Source organism: Monodon monoceros, unplaced genomic scaffold (genome assembly GCF_005190385.1).
Source record: "Monodon monoceros isolate NGI ecotype Baffin Bay Population unplaced genomic scaffold, NGI_Narwhal_1 Super_Scaffold_20, whole genome shotgun sequence".
Taxonomy (NCBI): Eukaryota; Metazoa; Chordata; class Mammalia; order Artiodactyla; family Monodontidae; genus Monodon; species Monodon monoceros.
This window is the reverse complement of record NW_021703777.1, coordinates 3,084,513-3,103,529: the sequence shown is the minus strand read 5'-3', so window position 1 is coordinate 3,103,529 and position 19,017 is coordinate 3,084,513. Positions and strand designations below refer to the sequence as shown.

At 38.5% G+C, this 19,017-nt stretch overlaps 1 protein-coding gene across 4 annotated transcripts in view; it reads right to left on the bottom strand.

The window, feature by feature from the left end:
* Nucleotides 1-19,017, bottom strand: part of RAPGEF2 (Rap guanine nucleotide exchange factor 2) — a 244,588-nt gene that overhangs the window by 96,667 nt on the left and 128,904 nt on the right. For 3 of the 4 annotated variants that reach the window (XM_029234929.1, XM_029234930.1, XM_029234932.1), the window contains one exon: nt 16,912-16,929. The exons of the other annotated variant lie outside the window; for it this stretch is intronic. In XM_029234929.1, coding sequence (XP_029090762.1) covers nt 16,912-16,929 — 18 coding nt within the window. The remainder of the gene's footprint in view (nt 1-16,911; nt 16,930-19,017) is intronic. 4 annotated transcript variants of the gene reach the window in all.

Here is a 19,017-nt window from a genome sequence, read left to right as displayed (position 1 = left end):
ATGAGGAGTCACGTTTAATGGGTATGGAGTTTCTTCTGGGAAGATGAAAATGTTCTGGAGATGGATGGTGGTGATGGCTGCATAATGAGGTGAATGTACTTAATGCCACTGAACTGGACACTTAAAAACGGCTAAAATGATAAATTTAAATGTTATGTGTATTTTACTACACACGCAAATAAAGCCAATGGCAACTCAAGAACTAAATGATCAAGCCGCACAAGTTTCACCCATCCAGCCCGTGCCCCACAGGCCCACGCGACAGAAACCCGTCTCCAAGGTGAAGTCAAATCACCTCCATGCTGACGGCGGCCGACCTTTTAGGGGAAGATTTCGCGTTGCTTGTCTTTGCAGAAAAACCTGTCACCTCTCTGGAGGAGGAAACTAACCTCATCGGGGACCCTGAGAGATGAGGTCAGAGTCCCACATCCTCAGGCACTCATGCTCTTCTGTGCTGAGACTGGTGAGATTTCTCTCCCAACCTGGCTCCACGCCTACAACCTACACATTTCAAAACTCATGACTGCAGTACTGAAATTTTACTATCCCTACTACCTTGTACAATGAAATACAATTATACCAGATTATAATATGCCAAACATAAAATACGAACTGAAGATTTAAGAGAATCCCATATTACAGATTTTACACAAATAAGAAAAAAATCACCCTTAGGCTGATTTTGGTTCTATTTACCCTATTCCTTAACCATCTAGATTCAGCAAATAGCATTAAATAGATCCAGCTAGAAAAAGGACCACGTAACAGCTTTCTGCCTAAGAACTTCTAGTGACTTCTAAATTATCAGCAACAGTGACCCAAAGGATAGATCATAACACAATTCAAGAAATTACTTAAGCCTTTCCATGCTAAATTTAAACCCATCATATTCATTTATACTTTTTTCCACCTAAAGTATGCCCTTTTTAATTACTATGAAATTGAGAAAAATGGTCTGTTCTTCTCAGTAATTATCAACCACATTTAGGATTAATATGTGTTTATTTATGTAGAGCATCTATAGTGTTTATCCATAGATCTCCAAGTGCTTTGCAAACACTTAATTAAGCCTGGTCAGCACCCAAGGAAGCAGTAAAATAATGTATTCGTCCTTTCCCAGAAAAATAAAGTGTATGCGATTACAGAGTTAGTAGTTTGGAAGAGCACAAAATAGAACTCCAGGTTTCTAATATTATTTACTTTATCCACTATACGTATGTTGATTGCTTTCCCTCTTCTCCCTTCCCCAGAGGAAAAACTACAGAGGTTGGAGAAAATCTCTTGGAGAGGCAGGAAGAATTTATTCTTCAATATCTGGAAACATAAAATTTTACAAATTTGAACCCTAATGTTTTATTGTTCATCAAAGAAATGACATTTTAAAGTGCTATTTTCTACACAACCACACCAAACCCACTGAGCACCAAGCCAATGCAAAACTGTGCAAGGTACGGTCAGAAATTTCACTTCTCTTTTCCTAAACCCAAAACATCCCATTAGTATTACGATTTCTTTCTAAACAAAACAAAAAACAAAACAAAAAAAAGTTGATTATCTGACAAATTCTTCACACCGTAATTCATCCTTACCTTTCACACAATCTGTTTCATCCTTGGGTGAACTTCAGACAGGTCCCCCCACACACCCTCCTCACAGAGGAAATCGGGGCTAGAATTTTTATTTTTTCTACTCTGACCAATAAAAAGGTACTTCAGGTTCTTTATTTAAAATAATTTAATTACGAAATAAAATGAGAGACACCAACACCATGCCTGATACATAATAACTGTTGAATACACATCTGAGTTTAATTTAAATGAAGGCTTTAGAAACACTAGGAACCATTACTTGAATTAGCACTTAGATTGAATTATGAGTCCAAAAAAGATCACCCAGATATACTCTAAAGATATATTCAAAGAACTCTTTAGGCTATGTCTTCAATAAAAAAGCTGTCTGACAACACACTGCTTATGTTGCACCTGACTCGTAACTGGAGAACTAACGTAGCCTGTCTATAAAAAATATGCTCACTATTTACATGGGCCACGTTAGAAGAGAACGATTAAAAGATGGCATGAAATGGGGAGTTCCCTGGCAGCCCAGCGGTTAGGACTTAGCGCTTTCACCGTCATGGCCCAGGTTCAATCCTTGGTCATGCCCCCACCTCCCCGGCCAAAAAAAAAAGATGGCACGAAATGGAGACATGCAGAAAAACTAAGAAAAATAAAGAAGGCTGTAAGCGAGTAAGAAATTCCAACATACAGAATGGGGCTTTTCAAAATGCACAGACCTTAACAGCTGATTTCACAAAGCTTACCTCATTCCCAAGAACCTGTTTTAACGAGACCAGACTTCACCTCAAAATGCTCAGCCTCAGAGGGGAAGTCCTTGTACACTGGTTGCAAATCATTTCACTGCTTTGTCCTAAGGACGAGGCTTGCAAGTGGGCTCCTGACTTCAGTATTTCATAGAGCACCACTCCAAATATAAATAGCAATTACTGGGCTTCCCTGGTGGCGCAGTGGTTGGGAGTGCGCCTGCCGACGCAGGGGACGTGGGTTCGTGCCCCGGTCCGGGAGGATCTCACATGCCGCGGAGCGGCTGGGCCCGTGAGCCATGGCAGCTGAGCCTGCGCGTCCGGAGCCTGTGCTCCGCAGTGGGAGAGACCACAGCGGTGAGAGGCCCGCGTACCGCAAAAAAAAAAAAAAAAATAAATAAATAAAAGCAATTACTATCTTTATTACTAATTTGGCATGTAACCTACTCCCTTACGATTAATATGTTTGCACGAACACAGCAGTTAATTATCATTCTTATTTTTATTTAACAAAAAGAGAAATACTGACCACAAACTGGAATGTAAGTTAGCTGAAAGCAGGGACCATACAACATTTTATCTCATATTGTCAATGATAAAATGTTTTATCTCTCGTACTTAACACACAGTAATTGCTCAAAGAATAAATGCATAAGTAATTCCACTTACACATTTTCAAAAGTCACCTGTGAAGCAGTATTACAGCAGCTTTACTTTAAGCTGAGGAAACAGTCATAGGATACTTGTGCAACCACGAAAGATGTCCGATTTGCTTGCTGACAAAATTAGGTGTTTTAAATAACTTGGCAGGTGAAAAGAGCAGATGAAAACCAGCAAATCTAAATTTAACAGTGTACCATGTGTACCATCAAAGTGTCACTCCTACAAGTACAGGAGAGGGAAGGTCAGGCTGGAGGAACAATTCGTGGCGGGGGGGGGGGGGGGGGGGGGGGGGGGGGAAGGAGGTTGGAGGGGCTATCTGTAAAAGGGAGCTGGCCAAAAGCTCCAAGGTGACCGAAAACCCTAGTAAAATCTCAGGTTACATTATCAGACGCATAAGGCCCAGAGGGAGGGGGACAGGAAGCTGTGCTGTAGCCTGCATGTGGTTTACAGCAACCCATTCTAGACATCATCTAGACTTAGGACCGAGAATAAGTAACTGTAATGTTCAAACAGCAGAAGATCAAGATGATAAGGGGTTCAGAAAAGTTATAAGAAGTTAGGAATGTGTAACCTAGAGAAGAGGCTGAACAGAGCAGGGTCTCATTAAATACCTGAAGCACAGTTACATGGAAATGGAACACGAATATTCATTTGTGCTGCTTTAAGAGATACCTAGAACCACAGACTAAGGTACAGAGAGGCAGATTTCACTAAACATAAGGGAAGTTGCTTAATAATTAGGCCTTTCCTACAAGCAACAATAACTGCTATGATTTACAAAACCCTTTCTTTGTACCAGGAGGTAGCGTACAATTTTGACACACGTTACGTATGGACTGTCTCACAAATATCAGTGCTAAGTGTAACTAAAAATCTTAAAGCAGAGGACGAACGTCAGTGATCACATAGAAAAAAATAAATTTTATTAAGTGGTTTGACTGGCAGATTCCTAAAATCCTTTTACGTTCTTAAAGTTATCTTAACTATATGGCTGGTCCCAAACGTTAGCTAGTAGCAAGATGGGGGTAGAGGGGTAATATTTCCATTCAGATGGTCTATCTTGGGATAAGATTTGCTGGTGGTAACTATCCTTTATTCTGAAACCTTTTATCTTCCTACTTTGGCAGCCAGAGAGGAAGTATTAAAATGCCCTTACTTTTTAAAAATTATAGTGATAATTGGACAACGGTTTAAAGGTTTTCTTTTTAACATCGCTTACTCTGCAAATTAAATGCTGTCAAACTTAGAAAAAGGTAAGTAAAAGGTGTTTTTCTTAATGGTAGCAATAATTTGAATTATTAAAAGTCGTACATAACTACATCATCAGTTTTACAGAAGGTTTATAAACCCCCTGAAATTATTTGATATACATTTTCAATATTCTTAAATACTACCAGAACACTTCCAATATTTTCTGGTGCAGAAGTTAGTAATTTTGTGGCGGTGTGTTTTTTGTTGTTTTTTTTAAAAATTTATTTATTTATTTTTGGCTGTGTTGGGTCTTCGTTTCTGTGCAAGGGCTTTCTCTAGTTGCGGTGAGCAGGGGCCACTCTTCATCGCGGTGCACGGGCCTCTCACTGTCGCGGCCTCTCTTGTTGCGGAGCACAGGCTCCAGACGCGCAGGCTCAGTAGTTGTGGTGCACAGGCTTAGTTGCTCCGCGGCATGCGGGATCTTCCCAGACCAGGGCTCGAACCCGTGTCCCCTGCACTGGCAGGCAGATTCTCAACCACTGTGCCACCAGGGAAGCCCCCGTGTTTTTATCTCTAAAAATGATGACTACCTTTAGACAACTGTAAGTTGTTTTAGTTCATTAAAAAGTCATACTTACAAAAGATCTTCTGGCAAGATTTGGCTTGTTACTTATAATATCAGTGGACCTAACTTTTAAAACACACTAATTACATAGTTATGCTCTGTTATGAAATAGTACTGATTGCCAGTGAAAACCCATTTCTGTATTGGAATGAAGCTAGAAAGGTTATTTAAATGGGGGGGGGGGGATGCTGTGCTTTATTGATGAGGGATGCATGGTTCGAGAGGGGAAAACACCCAGTTGCAACAAAAAAGACTGGTGAATCAACCAAAGCCTACCAGAGTGGACATTCTGTGCTCCGGCCTCTTTCCTTTAAAGGTACTTAAATTGTAGGCATTTAAAGTGGGTGGATTATATGATACATATTATATTTCTTTTAGATCAAATTTAAAGTTTAAGTAACATAAAAGCAATATATGTTAAATTCATTTTCAAAAATAAATAATGTTCTGTGTCAGGGACAGAGAAGACCTATGCCTTTATTTGATTCTGTGACCATGAACATTGAACACATTGCTTGACACCTTTGACCTTAGGAGGCTTATCTCCTAACAGTGGAGATGCCATCACCAAACATTCAACGCTGCAGGAAAGTCTGACTGACGAAATACATGAAAAAGCACCCTGACGACTGGTATGTGTCATAAGGATCCAATAAGGGTTGATTTTATTCCTTCCAAGATATTCTAAAAATTCAGCTGCACTCAAGGTTTGGGCAACCCATTAATTAATGTTGTGTCGATGCGTTAATGCAGGTGGATCTATGATGCCTCTCCTAGAAATGTTAACTAATGCTAATTCTGGGAGTTTGATTGACACCAGCATGGAACCAGGACACTGCTGAGGACCTACCGTAACAGCATACACACTGTGCAAAACGTATACAAAGGCATACGAAATACTGTCTGCTTCCAAAGACTCTCCTGACTCTTCAGGAATTTAATTTTAACAAACATACTTTCATTTTTTAAATCTGAGGTTTTCAAATAAATATGTATAAATTTTCCTAATGGTTCAATAACCTTCACTCTACATGAAAATAACAGTATTTATAAGCAGCAGCATTCATCAGTGGACTTCACGACCAGGAATAGAATTGTGACTGCCCATCTGATGTAATTAAATACACTCCAGACAGGAAATGCTTCCAAGTAAATTTGCCTGGAAAATAATTAAATATAGAAGAGACTGTCTCAGTATAGAAAATATTTTAGATGCCACAGAAATTTTTTAAATGTTCCCTTATAAAAGAAGCCAGCCTCCCACCATGACCACATGAGTTTAAGATGACAATATTCAATCTTCCTTCTCATAAATAAATGAATAAACAAACAAAAACCACCCATCTAATTTCTCCCTCTCCTTAAAAGCTCTGAAAAGGCAAACAGAGTATTTTACCCTATTCATATTTTAGTTGCGCTTTGAAATGTTCAATTACTACCATGCTGGTGTTTTTAAAGGACAAGGCTAGAATATTTAACTGTATGTCTCAGACGACTATAATTGTTAGAATTGCTCACAACTGGCCAGATGAATCACAATCACGGAAGATTATACCTCCTGATTGTGCCATAAAGTAGCAGTTCACTGTATTAACACACAACCATAAATCTATAATGAAACACTAAACAGAATAAGTAGCATTCACTCATTCATTCTACACTTAACCCCCAAGACAAAGTGGGACAGGACAGGAATTCAAGGAATCAGGTATGACCTTCAGAAATCATCCTGGTTAGTTCAGCAGTGTGGTGGACATAAGCAAAATGTGCTGTGCATCGTGTGGAATGGTTACTAAAGGGCTGCCTTGGAGCAAATGTATAACAAAACCTACTTTTCTTGATGGCTTGTATTTTATAGGTAATGCTTTTTCAAGGAGGTGAAGCCAAAAAAAAAAAAAAATCTGTTGGGCCCAAATTTTACAACATACCGTTCAATTCAGTGGACTCTTAAAAAACAAAAACCAAAACTAATAATGCCATTTGCAGCAACATGGATGCAACCAGAGATGATCATACTAAGTGAATTAAGTCAGAAAGAGAAAGACAAATACCATAGGATATCTCTTATATGTGGCATCTAAAATATGCCACAAATGAACCTATCTACGAAACAGAAACAGAATCAGGGACACAGAGAACAGACTGGTGGTTGCCAAGGGGGAGGAGGGTGGGCGAGGGATGGATTAGGAGTTTGGAGTTAGCAGATGCGAACTAATATATATAGACTAGGTAACGCCAAAGTCCTACTGCATAGCACAGGGAACTATATTCAGTATCCTGTGATAAACCATGCCGGAAAAGAATATGAAAGAGAAGATATATACATACGTATAACTGAATCACTTTGCTGTATAGCAGTAATTAATACAACATTGTAATTCAACTATACTTCAATAAAAAATGAATGAAAAAAATATCATACACACTACCAGAAAGCATGGTATTTACAATAAAGATAAAAATGCAGTAGGGGAGAAAGTGAGACAATCACCTTCTCTAAGCGAGAAGGGATGCAGGAATCTATAGTGAACACTGACTTCATAGAATGTACAAGTGGGCATTTCAGCTCTCACCAGGGCAAACTTATCATCTCAAGGTTGGGAGCGGGAAAACTTCCAGTCCCTTCCCCAAGGCAGCGCTACCCTTTCAGATATTCTACTGCAGTAGCGGATAACTGAAGCACACCGAATCTCAGAGCACCATTATGAGAAGTAAACCACACGCTGTGATGACAAAGGAAACCAACCACTGGTGTCTTAACATAGGCAGGACAAGTGGAAAGAGTGAAGGCAGCATATTTATTTAGACCAAAAAGGAAAAAGGGAGCCAGTAAAAAAAGAAAAAAAGATACTCAAACTAGAGGATAACAAAGATAAAATTCGAGAAAAATAGTAAGAAGGTGAGAGAAGTTTTGAATACATTGCGAGGTACTGTTTATTTATTTCGCACTATCAAACTGAAACAATTTGTAATACATTACATTATCCTGAATCTAAAGTATTAATCACGCACAGGAGGCTGCTGAAATTACTCCTGGTGAGGATCTTTTTTTGAGGGTATGGCAGTGGGTGAGGACACCAGAAACTAGTCTTATCGGTATTAGCATAAGACCAAAAACTCAGTTTTAAAGGTTGTCTAGGGCTTCCCTGGTGGCGCAGTGGTTGAGAGTCCGCCTGCCGATGCAGGGGACACGGGTTCGGGCCCCGGTCCAGGAAGACCCCACACGCCGCGGAGCGGCTGGGTCCATGAGCCGTGGCCGCTGGGCCTGCGCATCCGGAGCCTGTGCTCCGCAACGGGAGAGGCCACAGCAGTGAGAGGCCCGCGTACCGCAAAAAAAAAAAAAAAAAAAATGTTGTCTAACACACTCTTTACAGTTATGATCAGGTCATACTTTCATATCACACAAATGTTTGCATGAAAAGTTTAAATATTTTATAATTCCACATAATGGCTCATAATTACCTTAATAGGGAAGAGGAGGCAGAGAACTTTCTGGGGGGAAAAGGGGCTCCAAAGATAAAATTCCTAAAGAGAAACACTCTCTAAATGAGAAATGCTAAATAAATTAAGTAAAAATATGTACCTTTGAAGATTACTACAGTAACTACAAAAAGGACTGCTGGTGACCATCCAAACCAATTAATTAATATATTTAAAACCATTATTTAATACAAAGCATTTTTAAATTCTTCTGATTCCATCCCTAGTTAGCTTGAGGGCTTTCCATTTTCTCCTTGTATCTATGAGGAGATTAAGCTGCAAAAAGGAAAAGGAAGTAAGGGGAAGAATCACACAGGAAACAAGGGCGGGGCAGCCTCACAGGTCTGCAAGCTCAGCCGTCTACAGGCCCTGCTCTCAGAAGGGTCCCGCACTTGGTTTTTTCATGGAAAGCTATTTCTGTGGGAAGGAACAAAAAATGGACAAATTGTGGTTACTAAGACTAGGGTACTTGGCCGATATTTTCTTGAAAATGGACAAACTGAGCTTGTCACTTCAAGGAAAACAGCTGATAGCACTTTCCCAAGGATAAAATTTTAGCTTTCAAGTAAAAATTAGACATTAGGAAAACATGTCCAATCCCATAGGCTTGACAGCTTCCCAATAATTAAGGCCTTTTGACATGAGACTGGTAGTGATACTAACAAATGTGATTTTTTTTTTATATTGTGTAACACGCCAAAATTTAGAAGACCTAAATTCAATGAAGAATGCATGATGTTATAAAATCACACATGAATAGAAAGACCCATTCGGTGTGTAAGTAAGACGAATGGGTTTTAATAAAAGAAAAATTTTTAAAGCTAACTGACAGAGTGTTATGTTCCTCAGTGCAACAGCAGGTTTAAGGAACTACCGTTTGTCAAACTTTGGTGTAGTGTATCAGGAAGATTATTTGAAGAAGCTGCTAAAACTCTCCTCCCTCTTCCAACTACCTATCTGTGTGAGGCCATACTTTATATACTTCAGCCAGAAAAGGACATCACAAAAGACTGAATACAGAAGCAGATATGAGAATCCAGCTGCCTTCTACTAGGCCAAACATTAAACATATTTGAAGAACTATAAACCACCACCACCCTTCCTCTCATTTTTTCTGTTTTGAAAATATAGCTACCTCTCACTAAAAAAACCTTTATGTTAATGTATGATGGGTTTATTATGTTTAATTAACCAATGAATACATATTTTTAAGTTTCTCAGTTTCAGTTTTTAATATGCCAAGTAATGATGTAGATAATTCATATAAACAAAAGCTGTTGGAGCCCTCAAAAAGTTTTTTTCCTTAATAAGTGTATTTATTTTTTATTTTTTAATTTTTATTTTGCGGTACGTGGGCCTCTCACTGTTGTGGCCTCTCCCGTTGCGGAGCACAGGCTCCAGACGCGCAGGCTCAGCGGCCATGGCTCACGGGCACAGCCGCTCCGCGGCATGTGGGATCTTCCCGGACCGGGGCACGAACCCGTGTCCCCTGCATCGGCAGGCGGACTCTCAACCACTTCGCCACCAGGGAAGCCCAGTGTATTTATTTATTTACTTTTGGCTGCACTGGGTCTTTGTTGGTGTGCACGGGCTTTCTCTAGGTGCGGCGAGCAGGGGCTACTCTTCGTTGCGGTGCGCATGCTTCTCATTGCGGTGGCTTCTCTTGTTATGGAGCACGGTCTCTAGGCACGCGGGCTTCAGTAGTTGTGGCACACAGGCTTAGTTGCTCCGCGGCATGTGGGATCCTTCCGGACCAGGGATCAAATCGGTGTCCCCTGCATTGGCAGGTGGATTCTTAACCACTGAGCCACCAGGGAAGTCCCTCTCAAAAAGTTTTAAGAGTGTAAACAAGTCCTGAGATGGACACGTTTGACAGCTGCTGCTCTGAGATGAACCAGAAAATGATCAGCCTCTTGGCTCTTTGTAAAAACCCAGTTGTCGGCTGTCCTTAGATTCCTTTAAGGTAAAACCCTGTAAGGTCCTACCTCAGCTGAACCTTCTAACAGCACATCCACTTGTAGGAAGGCTAGCTGCTCACACCTTCCCTATCTAACTAAGGTTAGTACCAAAAGTTAGGCAAACTTTCGTGCCGAGGAGGAATAAAAAGACTGCAGTGCTTGTTAAGCATGCCCATTACCGTCAAGGGCATCGAGGGCATCAAAGACTATTGCCGAGGCCCAAGTATTCTCTTCATCACACTTGGTTGGGATGTGCATACTTCATAGAGTAACAAATGGCAAAATGATCTTTTTCTTGAAAACGTTCCTGAGTATTCCGAAATTCCTGATGATTCAAACAGGGTTTTGAAGGTTCGGTTTAAAATTTTGGATAAAGAAGTGGACGGAAAGTGGACGTACACGAATAATTAGCGCGAGGGAAACGCTACAACTTACTTTGAGATTTTAACCTTATTTTCTAACACTCCTAAATGCCTTCCGGATTGTACCAAAGCCACAGGTGACCAATTATCACTGTTATCCTCACAGATATCTGAGTAAAAGTCAAGACAGCCTGAATACTTTCTTTTTCATCTTCAAACCTTTCCCTTCGGAATTCCTCCGCCATTTATTCCAATTAGCGATTCATTTCTCAGATCTGGCCCACTCTGTGGTCACATCATTTCTCCTCTAGGCTAGCAGTTCTAAACTCTGCATCACATCCAACCACCACCAATATTCCACTTGAAAGTGAGAAAGGAAGACACAGGAAAAAACAAGAGGCTACTGACCCCATACTAAGTTCATAAGAAACTGCTCTAATACAATTGTTCAGTAAGCCTTTTATTGTTTTTCAATAGATTCTATAATTATTTTTTTCCTAAATATCTTAAAGTTATTTTTCAGCCTATGTGTAATTTAAACTATCACAAAGGCTGTGAGGTACACCTGTGAACTGGGTATGTTCAAGTCAGTCATTACTACTGATATTCTTACTACTACTGAACTGTATACTTAAAAATGGTTAAGATGGTACATTTAGTGTTACATATTTTTAAAAATAAATTTATTTATTTATTATTATTATTATTTTTGGCTGCATTGGGTCTTTGTTGCTCCGCGATGGCTTTCTCTAGTTGTGGCAAGAGGGGGCTACTCTTCGTTGCGGCGCGCGGGCTTCTCACTGTGGTGGCTTCTCTTGTTGCGGAGCATGGGTTCTAGGCGCAGGTTTCAGTAGTTGTGGCACACGGGCTCAGTAGTTGTGGCTCGTGGGCTCTAGAGCACAGGCTCAGTAGTTGTGGCACACGGGCTTAGTCGCTCCGCGGCACGTGGGATCTTCCCTGACCAGGGCTCGAACCCGTGTCCCCTGCATTGGCAGGCGGATTCTTAACCACTGCGCCACCAGGGAAGTCTCAGTGTTATATGTTTTTTATAAAAGAAAAGAAAAAGAGTTGAATTATGCACTTTAAATAGGTGAACTGTATGGCACGTGAGTTGTAACTTAATAAACCTGTTATTTTTTTAATCTGTAGTTTGTTCTTAATTAGTTTCTGTAAAAGAAAGGGAAAAAAACTTTCCTACTGAGATACGGATAATGACTAATTTTTTGAGAGGATAAGGAGGAAAATTTATACCCAAAAATATGTACAAAATTTAGTAGACATTTAAAAATTATTTTAATATGAATCATTAAAATTTTCCTTTCAGGAGTGATGTCAACCTAACACCCATACATCGAATCACATGCTAGAATTTCTTCCAGAGGCTGGTCAACAATATCTTCTAGCTAATAGAAAGGTATTTCAAAGTTAATAATGTTTTAACACAGGATTCAAAATCAAAAGAGAACATTTCTAGTCACCCAATGTTTCAAATAGTGAAAACAGACAACTTAGAATGGATCAGTTAATTGTAAAAAAGGCCAGTTCAGCACTGGTAGGAAATAGGTCTGAATATCAAAGTAGATTTTTCCAAAGAAAAGAGACATTTTTCAAATCAGTGTGTAGCACTGCAAAATATCATGGCAAAAAAAAAAAGAAAAGAAAAGAAAAGGAAAGAAAGGAAAAATCACATAAGAAATGAAATGGCTGAAGATGAAAGGATTGTTGCCATTGAGACTAAAAGTTAAATTTTAGCCAAATATATCTAAAACATGAACAGGCACAGAGAGAGCCACCAGTGTTCACAGTTAGAGGCAGGACAAAGTGGCAGTGATCTTTCTGACAAATAAATTGCTTGAAATATTGCCATGACATGCTACACAACACCCCGATTACTTTCAATTTCCAAGTGCAACCAAAAGATGGGTCCAATTATGACATCAATACAAGCTTTCTTTCAGAATGGAATGAAAGAACAGTAAATCCCAGTGGCCACGGGAGTTCTGCAGCAGCGATGATGTCATACATAAAAATAGACATCCTCTAACAGAAGCTGAAACTTGTGTAAACAGCACACTGCACACTCTTCTCAACTGCCTTGCATGAATTTGCAATGCATGCTGTTAATAGCACGAGATTAATCATTTCATATTTTACACTATTTCCTGATTTACATTTCAATTTCTAAACAGACTCTATGGTATAATTTCTCAATCCGTATAAATTAAATCAACATAAATACCTGATTATAACTGCAAGAAAGAGAAATGCTCCCCCCAAAGCAAGGAGGCAGAGGCCACCGCAGCAGCTCTAACAGGCTGCATTTTGCCAGGAATGCAACGCTGTCATGTCCACCTATTGTTCAAAGACCTTTCCACAGGAAGCTTTCTGCAGGATTTTAAAATGCAACATGGTCTAGGTGAGGAGGGGCTAGTAAACCTGCTGAGAATAAGCATGAAAAGCAAAGGATACTTTTGCCACTTCTCTTTAAAAGACTCTCTGATGCAAATATAAAGACTTCGGGGCATGCACACAACAGTATCTACCAAAATGTGGGGAGGGCAGGTTTGTATCTATCACTCCTGTCAACAGTCTATCCACATCCCCTCTTTCCCTTCTTTACTTCCCAATTCATTTCTTTTTCACATTTCTATTGGGCTTTCTTGGATTAAAGAAGATTTTCCTTTGAGCAAAGACAGTAAGGCCATTCAGGAAGCCACGCCTGATTCCTCAAGATGCCTGGTTTTTGAGCCTCCACGGTACCTGGATTTCCCTCTATCTTAACTGCCGTCGATTTGTCTGTATTTTGTGCGAGGCCATAAAGTCAATGAGGGCAGATTCTGTCTGTCCTGTAGACCTTTACAGCCATGGAGTCTGGCACAGCCCTGAAACAAGGTGGGCGCCCAATAATATTCATTAAAATAATAAAAACATATAAATGAAAATACTGAGCTTTCCTCTATGATACAAGAAACAGAATAGACAGATTTTCTGAAACTCCATCCTATTATAATTCACAGAGAGGGATTGAGGACCATACTGAAGACAACGGCTTTAGATTTAATTAAGCAAACAAACGCCTGATGAAAGATGAAGAATAAAAATATTCAAATAATTAAGAAATTTCCCCATACTTGAATAATTTCTGTATATGCACATAAACAGATTTTAAATATCATCATTGAATAAATTAGTCAAGTGGGATATGAACTGACTGTTATAAGTTAAAAATCTTAAGACCTTAATATTCTAGGAAATTTAGTAGACACACAAGTCACTGATACACAACACATGCTCTTACTGTTAAGTAGCATATATTGGATTAAAGTAGGAAGACCTCAGTGAAAAAGTAAAGAATAAGTGACAAAGCAAAGCCGTAACATGAGGGAAAATATTGCCTATTTCTAATGCGAGAACAACAGCTCATGTCAAAAAGTCTAATGTCAAATAAATGTGCATAATCACACACACACTGTAATTTTTTCATGTTTCAATATTTAAATTTTTTTGAAATTAACCTACTAAGAAGTCCTTAACTAAAGATGAAACCAACTTAAATCAAATCCATCACTTAAAACAAAGTGATAGATTATATTCAGAAATATATAAGATATATATAACTTAGGAATGATTACCATTAGAAGAAATAGTACTTGTCTTATATTATGAAGAATAACCTTATTAAAAATAGGACTCATTTTCATACGCCTCATATAAGAATCAACCTTATTACATTGGTGCTACGTTAAAGATATTGTATTATCGCTGACTATAATAAAAAAAATTAATTCCATGATGTTTTTGTAATATTACATTGTATTCGACTTAGATTATATTAACTTACTTTTATGCAGTATTTTTATTTCTTTTGCACACCTGCACCAAGAACTTTAAACTAAGCCTGACCTACAGAAAAATTCAATACATAATTATTACACGGTGCCCTGAAGTGTATATTCCCATTGTAGAACAGGATTACTAACAGAATGTGTGGGAAATACCTTTTTCTATGACCGATGGGTTCTCCTCATTTCCAAAAGTTTGCACTGATTGGAAACTTTATAAATAAGTTTTATGTTATATTGTGTTTGAATCCTCCTAATTCAAATTTGTATAAAGTAAAGCCACACTTTGGGGGGTAAGTAGGAGTGGAGGTGGAAAGTCAATCGGAACCTCAAAGAGTGGAGAGCATTTTAATTATGCAACCAGCCCTGGAAGGCTGCAACGGTAGGAAACGTCAGTCGGTACACATCACCTCCACAGTTTAGACGGGACAACTTTTCCTCAGTCTTCAGTCTAATATCTCTGTACAGTTTTCACACTTTCTAGACGAGGAAGAGAGCAGAGCTGTTTTTTTCTTTTTCCCATAAAAAAAAAAAAAAAAGGAATAAAAAGATGACAGAACAGGTATGTGCAGGTATGTGCCAGCTTCCCCATCCCGGCATCCAGGTGAAAGTAAGAAGGCCCTTCTTCCCTTTTAAGTCCTCTCCCTCTCCTCTCCATTCTTATTATGGAACTCACACTTCCCTACCCACCCAAACTTCTAGAATAAATTACCCATCAATGCAGACGGGGCCTGTAATTAGGGGTAAAATAAACAGGTCCCCCCCCCCCACCCTATTCCGAGCCTGTCGACAAGGTAAACCTGTCCAAAGTCCCAAGTCAGTCTAGAAATGACCCCGAATTCCCCAGCCTCCGCCGGGAACCTTATCCACGACCTGACTCTGCCACCTGCCTCTCCCCACTCAAAGACTGAAAATTCGTGCCGCATCCTGTTTTCTGGCAGTCTTAAACACAGCCTCAACCCAACTCATCAAAATGTAAGAAAATGCTAATGAAAGCCATCTCCAATCTTGCCTTCTCACTGCATTTTAAAATGCTTATTCTCTGCAAACCTCACACACTTGCCTTGAAAAAGTGACCTGAAAGCACTCTACACGGACTGTGCGAGTGTTCGCGTTTCTGAAGAAATTACTATCATCTGTGTTAAACTGCTGCAACACGTCTAATTTTTAAAAGCGTACATAAGGTATACGTCATAACCCAGTGCGCATGTTAAATTCAATTCCTGCCTCTACATGGGAATTAGACTAACCTGTAATTTCTCATACTGAACAAGAGGACTAATTACATACTGGCGTACCTTTTAAAATATTAAAGTTATATACATTTTAAGTATACATGTACTAGATAAAAGCTCAAAACAGTGGCGCAATTTTAAAAATTTTTATACAATTTTACAAGAATCTTAATCGAATTTAAAAACTATCAACATTTTTTAGATTTACCACATCACTGAAAAATTAGCAGTGCTTCTAAAATAAAATACAGCTATTATGTCACCTGTGACATTTTAATATGCATTATATTGTATAGAACGTAAGGTAATGGCCTTAATTTGAAAAGTTATACAAATATTTCGTGTTTTCAGGCGAGGTTACTGTAATAGCCAAAGATATCACATTGACAGTAGCCTTCCTCTGATGTGAATTAAATTATTCACGATCTTTTTCCTGGGCAATAAGAAAACACAACCATAACATTTCACTAGTTACTTAACCAATTAGTTTCCAGAGATAAATGAGTTTTTCTTCCCTGACTCCAAATTCCCTGATAACCCCAAATTTGACCCAAAATTTCAAACGAGTAATGCTGAAACTGTAAATTAGTCATATATTGGCATGAAACAAATGAGCAAATATATTATTATAGGCCTCAATTAAAATACAGAATGAAATAAAAGCATGAAATCTGGTTAAAAATCAAGCGCAAATAAGAAAATGCAAGCGAAGTGTAAATTCTTATTTCCTTTTTGACAAAGCCTTTATTCTGACTAAAATTTTACCAGTGGTCTCCCAAAATGCTCTCACACTGGGATTCCTGAAATTTAAAGCTTTCACCTATAGCCTTTAAAATGTAAATGTCTAATGGATTTCCCATAAAACTTTCACACAAAAAGCAGTTAAACACCCACGATGCCTATCTGCCTGTCTTTCTCTCTCCATTTCTTTATGCGCAAAGCAGGTTAGTTAAGAACTGTGCTCCACTCATTCTTAAAAATACGTAGTCTGCGTTTTTATTCGTTCTTCAAAGAAAGTGAGCAATTTATCCCTAGGTCTGCACAAATAAAGCAGCCTGTGACATCAACCAAACCACTGAGAGTTTCAAAGTTGTAAGGGATTTTACTAAATCAGGGCAAAATACAAAAGAACAAGATGAAGCAAAACACATCAATATTATAAACTCATTAGTTACGATGCAAATTCACAAATGAACTGAGGTTAGTATTAGGAGACCACACACAAATTACAATACCTGAGATTTAGTGCATTCCTTTGAGCCAAAATGAAATGAGTGCCATAGAGGAGGAAAGGAAAAGATGACATTATCAGACATGCTACAGTACATCTGCCAAAATGAAGATCATGTTAAATTAGGTTAAGAATGACCATACAGCACTGGCTACATGTATGATGTCCTTTATGTTCCTTAGCCATGCACTTGAAATGCACCTGCAACCATTTAGGTCGCCTGTGAAGTAGGACCATGCACCTTTTCAACAAACTTTTCACCCTGGCTCCCACCTTACTAGGGTTCTTTCAAAAGGAGTATTTCTGCTCAGAATAAGTAAATGTGACTTAGGGCTAATTTTTTTGTTTTCATATGTTAAAATCATGTACTTAGGCAAAATAATAATTATATAAATGAAATTAAAACACAATTTGCATGAAAAGACGGGATTCAATATTTAGAATTATGACCCTTGTTGCCTATGTGAACTCACTTAGAAAAATTAATACCACCATGTCACATATTAGCAAACTGGTACCTGATCCATCAGTGAGCAAGTTAAAATTTTTACCCTAGTACTGAATTTTCCCTCATAAAAGTACCTGTTGACCAGGTAAGACATTTTTTAAAACCACTAAAAAAAAAGGAATCTTGAATAATTTTTAAAAACTACACAGTTACAAAAAAATCAGATTAAAAAGGGGGAGTCATGTAGGGGAGGTGGGTGTTTTCCCCATAAAGGGGGAAAACATGGGGATAGGAGAGAGAAATAATTATAAAATGACACCCCCCAACTTAAATGGGACAAATGTAACTATAAAATCAAACCAATCAGCTTGAACGCTAAATTTTTAGTAACCCACACTGCCGCTAAATATCTTGGTATAGAATCTGATTTGGAAAAATAATTCCGAAGCAGAAAGAGTATTAACAATATTAGTAGGTTGTACTAGTAATGTGTACAACTATTTTTAATCCATAGTTCCTTCTTCCACGATGCTCCATCGACACTAAAAATACTACCTTCTTGTATAGACAATGGTAACAAAAAACCTTTCATAGGTTTTTCTCAAAAAAATACCAAGGCTCTGCAGCAGGCAAACAAAGCTGACTTTATGATGAGCAAAAAGCAACCCTTTGCAAATGAGCTCAATGAAATGATTCAACTATGAAATTCATGGGAAATTAAAATTGTGCGCATGGGCAGTGAGAGGAGCAGGCTGAGAGCTGGTGGCCAAAACTGCTTGAATATTCAGATACAAAGGGCTCTCAGAAATGGAACACGTCAAGTGCGGGTATAAGATGCACCACTCCAAGTTCCCAGAAAATTACGTACATAGTTTCAAGTCTATATACATTTCCCCATGCGGTTTGCATTTATACTTATTTGCAAAAAGAAAGAAGAGGATACGGAAGACAAACAAACAAGAAATGTAAAATAGTTGTCGTTTACCTATTTTTATTCTTTCATATGTTTATTTTAAAATTAATTTCACGAATGAGTGCTCATTTAATGGTATTGTAAGTATAGATGAACCATATTTGACCTTATTATGACATATGGAAGATTTCAAGTTACTTTCCTCTTGAAAACAGAAATCCTCAAATATATTTGCCACTATTCTGGGTGGGCCACCAGGAGATATGGACACAGCGCAGCTGAGCAGAGAGAAATGAGTGAGAAAAATAAGGCTCCCAAACTGACTACGCTGGGGTCTTGTACAAATCACTCATTATCTGTGCCTCGGTTTCCTCAAACATAAGTAGTTTCTTCACCTAATATTTACTAAATAAATGACAATCAAGTGGTGAAAGTATTAAAGAGGACCTCTGAACCTATTAGAAATGCTTCAGACCATCTTTACACTGGGATTTACAGAAGCATCATTTCAAATTATGCTCTCACTTCATCATATTAAAAACAAAAAATTCTCAGATAATATTCTCACAATGGTATGAAAATAATAGGTAATTTTTAAATATCTAACTTTTGAATAAAAAACAGGTACGATACCCGTCACTGGGGACGGTGAGGGAAAGGGCAAAATTTTAGATTAAGATAAGAACCTAAAAATATCCCAGTTACAACTGTACATGCTGACCACAAAGCTGATCCTCAGAGACCATGTT